Source organism: Carlito syrichta, unplaced genomic scaffold, assembly GCF_000164805.1.
Source record: "Carlito syrichta isolate Samal-C Ts95f unplaced genomic scaffold, Tarsius_syrichta-2.0.1 Scaffold304400, whole genome shotgun sequence".
In the NCBI taxonomy this organism is placed as follows: Eukaryota; Metazoa; Chordata; class Mammalia; order Primates; family Tarsiidae; genus Carlito; species Carlito syrichta.
The window spans coordinates 734052-743854 of NW_007248496.1; the positions used below are offsets into that span (position 1 = coordinate 734052).

The 9803-nt window shown below is 35.8% G+C and overlaps 1 protein-coding gene across 1 annotated transcript in view; it reads left to right on the plus strand.

Moving 5' to 3' along the window:
- Positions 1–9803, plus strand: part of ZNF280C (zinc finger protein 280C) — a 52560-nt gene that overhangs the window by 11026 nt on the left and 31731 nt on the right. The window contains exons 5-7 of the mRNA XM_008059854.2: positions 3059–3170; positions 6136–6306; positions 6452–6561. Coding sequence (XP_008058045.1) covers positions 3059–3170; positions 6136–6306; positions 6452–6561 — 393 coding nt within the window. The remainder of the gene's footprint in view (positions 1–3058; positions 3171–6135; positions 6307–6451; positions 6562–9803) is intronic.

The following is a 9803-nucleotide window of genomic DNA, read 5'->3' on the forward strand; positions in this document are numbered from 1 at the left end:
CAGCCACTGCACTCCAGTCTGGGTGACAGAGTGAGACTCCAACTCAAAAAAACAACAACAACAATAAAAAAAAATACCTATATGCACATCCATTCATACATTTAAGTATATTTTAATTTTATTTATTTATTTATTTATTTTTTGAGTTGGAGTCTCACTCTGTCGCCCAGGCTGGAGGGCAGTGGCACGCTCCTGGCCACCGCAGCCTCAACCTGCTGGGCTCTGGCGATCCTTCCGCCTCAGCCTTCCAAGTAACTGGAACTACAGGCGAGCGCTACCATGCCCGGCTAATTTTTGATTTATTGTAGAGATGAGGTCTCACCAAGTTGTCTGGGCAAGTCTCGAACCTGTGGGCTCAAGCAATCCACTCACCTCAGCCTCCCAAAGTGCGGGATTACAGGCTGAGCCACCGAGCCCGGCTCTTAAGTATATTTTTTAAAATAGGAGCATTGCCTTAGAGCAGTGGTGTAGTCCACAGGCCTTGGGATTTCCTGAGAACTCTTTCATGGGTCTGTGAGGTTAAAACTATTGGCATAGACATTTGTCCTTTTCACTGTGTGGGCATTTTAAAACTCTTCAGGTGATTGTAATATGCAGCCAGGGTTGAGAATGACAGATATATATTCTTTTTTTTTTTTTTTGAGTTGGAGTCTCACTGTGTTGCCCAGGCTGGAGTGCAGTGGCACGCTTACAGCCACCCCAGCATCGATCTGGTGGACTCCGGCAATCCTTCCGCCTCTGTCTTCCAAGTAGCTGGAACTACAGGCGTGCACTACCACGTCCAGCTAGTTTTTTTCATTTATCGTAGAGATGAGGTCTCGCCAAGTTGCTGGGGCTGGTCTTGAACACGTGGGCTTAGGCAGTTCACTCGTCTTGGCCTTCCAGAGTGCTGGGATTACAGACTGAGCCACTGAGCCCAGCCCAGATATATATTCTTGAACGAATTGAGAATGCTATGTGAGAAAATTTTATTTAATTTTTTAAACTAGGCCAGGCTCGGTGGCTCAGCCTATAACCCCAGCACTTTGGGAGACCAAGGCGAGTGAACTGCCTGAGCCTGCAAGTTCGAAATCAGCCCAGGCAACTTGGCAAGACCTGGTCTCTACAATAAATGAAAAAAATTAGCTGGGCGTGGTAGCGCGCCCCTCTAGTTCCAGCTACTTGGAAGGTTGAGGGAGAAGGATTGCTGGAGCCCAGCAGGTTGACGCTGGGGTGACCGTGAGCCTGTGTACCACTACACTCCAGCCTGGGCAACGGAGTGAGACTCTGACTCAAAAAAAAATTGTTTTTAAGCTATTTCATTCTTTTTGCCTTAACAACTCTTTCAGGCAGTGAGAAGAGTATTATTATCTTTCTCTCTTTTTTTCCTTTTGGTTGAGTTAGTGTCTTATTCTGTCACCCAGGCTAGAGTGCAGCAGCATGCTTGTGGCTATCACAGCCTCGACCTGCTGGGCTCAGGCAATCCTTCCACCTCAGCCTTCCACGTAGCTAGAACCACAGGTGTATACCACCATACCCGGCTAATTTTTTGATTTATTGTAGAGATGAGGTCTCACCAAGTTGTCCAGGTTGGTCTTGAACCCCTGGGCTCAGGCAGTCCTCTCACCTCCGCCTCCCAAAGTGTTGGGATTACAGGGGTGAGCCACTGCACCTGGCCTATTATCTCTTTTAAAGTCAGTGTGATACAGCTATGGACACATATTTTTTTGACAACTACCTGAGAAAGAGGCAAGTACAGTTTAAATACACGATTATTGGTGGCTATTATTTCAATTAGAAAGGTAAATAACTTGAAGCTCAGAAGTGACTTGCTCAAGGTTACATAGTTCAATAAATGAACAGGTCTTCTGAAGTCCTTTCTACCTATTCTACCTTGCTAGCATATTTGTTGTCTTTCTGAGCTATTTTATGAGACATAAGAAATTCCCAACTAAAGTTATTTGTTGAATAATATATCGGCTCTCTGAAATTGTAGTACTTAATTGACCAGGGATGTCACCTAGGAAAGGGTTTAAATTGTTGCCTTTATTTGGAAATTGCAAGTGGATGTTTTCCATTTTAAGTGCAAATATTTAATGAAAATATTTACCTTGCAATAAGGTTGTACTTGACTACAATTAAGTCATAGCCATTATTACTTTCATATAATATACTTTAAGGCTCATTTGCAGAAATCTTCCTGTCTAGAAATGTAATGGTTTGGGTCACTTCAACGTCTGTCTCCGTAGCTTCGTAACAAACCTATGTCATTAGAAAACTTAGTAGCAAAGTAAAATTCTTAAAACCTGATCATCTCTCAACTTGTAAGCACAAAACAAGCAAGCAAAATCCTTATATTCCCATTATAAAAGTAATGTGGGACGGGGGACAGGTTAGAAAAGAGACTGAGAAGAATACATATTGTATTTTGATTTTTGTTTTCTGCATATGGTTAGTGTGACATATACAGTATATCAGGATCATATTGATACATATTTGATAGCTAGTCCTCATTTTCCACTGAACATTGTAGTGGGATATTTTTCTTTGTCATTGAATATTTTTCAAAAACATGATTTTGCACGATAGTCTATCATTTAATTTATGTAGCCATTTCTCCATTGTTGAACATATAGGTTTTTATTTTTTGCTATTATAAATAATTCTTCATTAAACATTTTTATTTCTTCATCTTAAATTCTTAGAAGTGGAGTAGTTGGAATAATTAGATCAAAGAATATAAACTTTTTAAAGCACTTGATAGATACTGCTAAAATTTTCTTGCAGAAGAGTTGTTTCAAAATATAACCTGTACTTTGCCAATAATATTATCATTTTTTTAAAATTTTAACTTTTTATTTCAAACTAATTTTAGGCTTCCAGAAAAATCACAAAAGGAATACAGAGTCCCCATATACCTCTCACCTAGTAGATATTAATTTTGGTGGAGAGTAATAATTACCTTTGTATTTTGTAACCTATTAGTCATTGAGTCATTAAGGTTTTTAATAGTATTGACATACAGTTATATTTACCCTTATATACGTTTATGAGACAAAATAATTACAACTTCTTACAGGACCTTACGAAGAATTCATCACAAGCTGAACCAAACAGTTCTTCAGACTTACTGTTTAACTTGACCCCGGATTCAGTAACATCATCCCAAGACATACCAGCAATTTTTAGAGGTTTGGTTTAGCACTTTTCATAAAAATTGTTAAAAGATACTTGGTAAATGTACATACGGAATTGAATTTCTGTTTTGAAGCCCCATACTATCGTGTTAAGTCTTTCATATATTATAACATGGAATAGAGCTAATGAAATTTTATTTATTTTCTGTTAAGTTGGCTAGGATGTATTCTTTGAGCTTATCCTCACTTGCAACCAGTCATGGGCTGAAAAATCTTTTTTTGAAACATATTTTTTATTTTAAAATTGAGGGGTACAGTTAAGGGTTAGGTATACAAATATGCATTGTGCAGGTACCTTTGTTGATGAGGTGTGGAAAAATCTTAATATAATTTCTGTGAGTCAGAGAAATCCCTTGATGCCTTAAATACTCTAAAACAATTTTTAATTATTTGGAAGGCCATTAGTATGTGAAAATGTGCATGGCTATAGTTTGCTTTTTAATAGATTGGTGTCTTTCTATTCAAATCAATGATGTAGATATGATCGTTAAATATGATTATGAAGTAGTATTATAAAATGGCAGAACTAAAAACAAATAGTGATTTGCACATGGAAATATTCAGTAAACATTTGTTGAAGGAATAATAGAAATGTTCCAATTGAAGAAGAGTTACAGTTCTTTGATGTCTACTATAAGGAAGTTCCTCATTTGCCTAAAATACATTAGCATATCAATAAAAGACTTTTATCTAGTTGAAAAAATCCTTATAATCAAAGCAATTACTGTTTCTCTGTATTAGCTAATTTGATTTATTTCACTCAATGGAAAGAGGGACACAATAATTATTTGAATGTTTAAATTGTTGACTAACAGATTAGTATACAATATTTACCAACCGAAACAAAAACAATATATAATAATATGAGTGCCAAAAATATTTTTCCATTTTGACAATACTTGGTGCAATATTCACCTGTCTAGGTGTGTCCCTTAATCTAGTTAGTAAAATAGCCAAGAGCTGAAATAAACAGGGAGATGAAATATTTGTTTTATGTTTGGTTTTACAAAGCACATGGTCTTTATTCACAGAGTCTGAATTCTTGAAGCTTCTGGAAAATAAAGACAGTGACTCCTGTTCTCTCTCTTAAGTTTTTATGCTACAGAGAATGAAACTCTGTCCTGAATGATAAATAGGGTTATAATTGATTAAGAAGATTCGGGTTTAAGCGTTCGTTCTAAAAATTTCTTTGGTCTTTTATTAAGTCAACTAACCTCTTTATACTTCAGTTTTCTCACACTATTAAAATAGATACTTTTATTTTTCTTACATAATGCATTCATTTTCCAAACCTGAAATGAGCCATTTGGACATTAAATTTTAATTCTTACTTTAATCTCAGTGCTTTCTCAAAGCCCAAATAAGATAAGTGAAAAATGTATTATAAGCTTTAAAGGACTTGACAATAAACAGTTGTTAGAATGGTAACTATGAATGACAGTATGTGTTGTGTGTTCAGAAGCATGATTAATGGACTCCTTCCTAGGATGATCATAGAAAGTTCTTAGAGAAGGTTGGATTTGAGCTTGATTTTGGGGAATGAGAATAACATTTTTATTAGTACAGATAAGAATAGTTGAGGGTATTGAATGGCACAAGCAAAGACAACAAATAAATAAGTTAAAGTGTCAGAATTTAAAACTATTGAGTTCAAATTGATTTTATTTAACTTAGATTTCTCATGCTTTAAAAATTATATATTAAAATAGACTATTTTTATTATCCAGCCCATTGCATAATCAGTTGCCTAGTCCAAAATACCAGCACTTGGTTGTTCAAGTAATCTAAGCCTCTTAGAAGAATGTTAAAGTGATTACACAAAAGTCAGTCCCAAGAACCTTCAGTATAACTGTCAATAATCATGTGCCAACATTAGGGATGGAGAATGAAACACAGATTTGACAGAAGAGCCCACTAATGTAATACTTTTATTTTCCTGGCATTTATCTACTCTACTGCTTCTCTTATTAATGTATAGTTGTGAGCTTTAAAACATGATGTGCAGTTTTATAACCTTTATCACAGAGTACAATTAATTGTATATTATTTTGCTATGTCTGGTTATATAGCCCAAATAACCCCATTTCTCTTAGGGATGCCTTGAATTATCCTTTAGCCTTCAAGGTGATGGTTTGCAAACTCAAAACTATTTTAGCAATGAAATTCTTATTCAAATAAAATTTAATGAAAAATGTAATAAAACTTAAAAGGATAGCTTCTTTATCTGATATTCACATGATATTTTCTAAGACACACCATTAGACTCAGGGGAACATAGTTTTGAAAGCCATTATACTAACTCCAAACCTTTTCTTATGAATGAGTGAATGAGGTATTGTCATTCAAGATTCATTGTTGTCACTTTGTACATGGAGAATGAACATAATTTAATCAGCCATCTACTAAGTTAATCTGCCACCTATTAAGTTGTTAAGTGGGAAAAGAGCCAACTTGAATTTTCCATTAGATATCTAAGTTTCTTCTTAAGCATCTTAGAGGGTTTCTCTAAATGTTTAGAATAAATTTGAAAAATATTTTGCAAGCTCAAATGCATTTAAGCATCTAAAGGTAAATTAATTATAGGAACTTAGCTCAAAGTATTTTCTGTTTATTTATTTTATTTAGCTTGGAATTTTTCCATCTGACTTCTTTTATGATATCTGTTTATGTTTTATTTGAAAGCATCTTTAAAATTTCCTTGCATAAAGTTTATTTTGTGAATTAGTCAAATATATGTAGTTCATAGTAGCTGTGCAATTTCTTTCTACTAATATAAATTTTCATCATTCTTTATAGTTATTTATATGATATAGTAATTCAATTATATTACCTTTAATTTCGTTTTAGAGTATTTTTACTTAATTTTAAATGTAAGACCATCTCCGTAGCAGTTTTATGTAAGCAATATTCTATACTGAAGCATTTACAAATATCTTTCTCACTATTTAAATCTTTGTAGATATGAATAGAACTTCATTTACATTAAAACGTCCTTCTCCTTCTAAAGTAAACAGTGTTAGTCCAAAAAAACAAAAGAGTGATAAAGATGTTTATGAAATAGATCCCTCTGCTTCATTGTTTTCAAGTGACTCTTCTACAAAGACATCTCCCCAGATTATGCCATCACAAGGTAAATATGACATCTGGCACGTAAAAAAGAAATTGTCTTATTTATATATACATTTTAGAAAGTGTGATGAATTTTAAAACCATCATTGGTGGTTGTTTAAGGTTTTAAAAAGATGAATTTCAGTCTTAAATGTCCTTTATTTTAGATTCAAATACCTCGTCAGTTCAATGTAAAGATGAAGCACCTTTCCAAGAAGCTTGTCCAAAGTGCAATGTTCACTTCAATCTTTTGGAATCTTTGAAACAGCATATGAAGGTAAACCTTTTTTCAAAATTCAGTTTTTAGAAATGTTTACAAAGCCCTGAAAATATTAAGGATTGACATATAGTAAATGCCATTTTGTCCAGATATTTAGATGAGAAACCTTCTCATACTGAATTTTTCATATAACTCAAGTAAAAGTTGATATTCACATACATTGATTATCTTTATACAAGAGTTTAAAATCCTTCCTAATCATGAAATTTTAAAAATTAAGTACATCATGGATGGAACTAGAGGTCATTTTGTTATGTGAAATAAACCAGGCACGGAAAGACAAAGACCACATGTTCTCATTCATATGTGGGAGCTTAAAAAAATTGATTGAGGTGGGAGGATTGCTTGAGCCCAGGAGTTCAAGACCAGGCTGAGACCCTAGTTCTACAAAAATTAAAATTAGTCTGAAAAAAAAAACCAAAACAATATAGTGTGTATTTCCAAAAAGCTAGAAGAGAGCATTTGAAATGTTCCCAACAGCCAGGCTCGGTGGCCCAGCCTGTAATCCCGTGCTTTTGGGAGGCTGAGGTGAGTGGATTGCCAGAGCCCACGGGTTCGAGACCCGCCTGGGCAGGCGAGACCTCATCTCTACAATAAATCAAAAAATTAACCGGGCGTGGTAGCACACGCCTGTAATTCCGGCTACTCGGAAGGCTGAGGCGGAAGGATTGTCGGAGCCCAGCAGATCGAGGCTGCGGTGGCCGGAAGGTGGCTGGGAGCGGCCACTGCACTCCAGTCTGGGCGACAGAGTGAGACTCCAACTCAAAAAAAAAAGAAATGTTCCCAACACACAGAAATGATAAATACTTGAGGTGATGGATACCCTAAATGCCCTGACTTGATTCTTATTCTATGCATGTAACAAAATATCACATGTACCCCATAAATATATACAAACATTGTGTGTCATTGAAAAAATATTTACATTAAGTTCCTATGCACTACAGTGTACATATTGTATTTTAATTTTAAATAAAAGTAATATATTAATCAGAATATTTTATTGACTTAAATTATGCCATTCTTCAAACTTTTTGTAAAGTAGACATTTTATTGGGTTCTTAATTTTTAGTGTAACTTAAAATTCTTTTTGCTTACCTTATTTTTTGTCCATGGTTTCATATGCATGTCACATTACTCACTGAAAATCTTAGTTTTACATTTTAGTTTTCAACACTTGGCAATAAATACCTAACGATGAACATTACATATTAAATGATAGTTTTAACTCAATTTATAATATAGTTTATATAGTTATATCTATATAGTTATAGATAGTTTTATACTGATGTGGGAAGATCTTGAAATTAGGTTTTAGGTGATCAAATGTAGGATTTAGGTAACACTACTTAAACTGTTTTAGTAGATATTACCGTATTCTGTTGTGTATTTGTATAGCTATTCTGTATTCTCCTTGCAAGCCCAGTGTAAATGGCAGGAAGGGGGGAAGGAGGCAAGAAAAAAGACAGTGTAGATTATATGTGAGAAAGAAGGGATGAGAAGGTTGCAAAGCAAAGAAGCAACCTGGGAAAAGGTATTGCTCAGTAGTTCAAAGGTTGGCAAATTTGTATTGGAATTCAGCATTTTTTAAAAAAGTATGATAAGAAAGAATTCTAAACTTTCAAATACAAATCTCTTTATTCTGGGGCAAAGCTGTTAGGTCTACCACGACTTCCGCCTTGAGAAAGTGGAGCCAGTCTCACATTACCACTGTTTTTTATTTGATATCTCCCAAATCTGTTTCATGATGTTGCTCTTCCGGATATAGATGGATCTATCTCACAACTTCATTGTGAATGCACCCTCTAGGATTTTTTTTTTTTTTTGAGTTGGAGTCTCACTCTGTTGCCCAGACTGGAGTGCAGTGGCCGCTCCCGGCCACCGCAGCCTCGACCTGCTGGGCTCTGGCGATCCTTTCGCCTCAGCCTTCCAAGTAGCTGGAACTACAGGTGCGTGGTACCACGCCCGGCTAATATTTTGATTTATTGTAGAGATGAGGTCTCGCCAAGTTGCCCAGGCGGGTCTCGAACCCGTGGGCTCAGGCAATCCACTCACCTCGGCCTCCCAAAGTGTGGGATTATAGGCTGAGCCACCGAGCCCAGCTAGGATTTTTATAGTGTCCTTTTTTGTCTTATTGTTTAATGCTTTCTGTTTGATATAGGCTCAGAACCCTTGCTTTCTTACTGTTTTGCTTTGTCTGTTAGAATCTGTGTATCCTTTTATTTTCAGACTTTCCAAATCACTTTGTTTTTGGTATGTTTCTTGCTTTTACCAGAGTTGGGTTTTTTTATTTTGTGATTCTTTATAAAAATTTTTTTTTTTTTAGGAGTTGAGTTCAACCCATTCATACTCATTGGTAGGAGAGATTTAACTGGCCTGATAGGTTTAATTGGTCTTGGTTCTGTCACTTTTTTGTTATGTTTTCTTTCTTTATCTTTTTTAAAAAAGTTTATTGTTACTTTGTAAGTACTTTGGGTTTTAGGATTCTTTTTATTTGTTTTCCATCCTAACTTGTTTTAGTATGTCGTCTTGTCTTTTTTATTAAAAAAAAAGAAAAAAGAAAGAAAGAAAAAAGGCAGGTCCAGGCTCAGTGGCTCAGTCTGTAATCCTAGCACTTTGGGAGGCTGACACAAGTGGATTGCCTGCGCCTGCGGATTCGAGACTAGTCTGGACAACTTGGCGAGACCTCTTCTCTACAATAATTGAAAAATTAACTGGGTGTGGTAGCACCTGCCTGTGGTTCTGACTATTCGGAAGGCTGAAGTGGAAGGATCGCTGGAGCCTAGCAAGTCGATGCTGGAGTGACTGTGAGTGTGCCACTGCACTCCAACCTCGGCGACGGAGTGAGACTTCAACTCAAAAAGAAAAAAAAATACAAAACACTTTATTGAAGTATGATTGACAAGTAAAAATGTATACTTAGAGTATGCGATACAGTGTTAACTATATGCACTATGCTGTACAATAGAGCGCTAGAGCTTATTTATTTTTGAATAACTGATTTTTTGCACTTCTTGACAAATTCGTCTCCATTTCCCCCTCCCTCTAGTTCCAAAAAATTACTCTTCTACTCTCTGCACCTATGACTTTCACTATTTTATTTTTATTTTTATTTTTTTGAGTTGGAGTCTCACTTTGTCGCCTAGGCTGGAGGGCAGTAGCCCACTCCTGGCCACCGCAGCCTCGACCTGCTGGGCTCCGGTGATCCTTCCACCTCAGCCTTCTAAGTAGCTGGAACT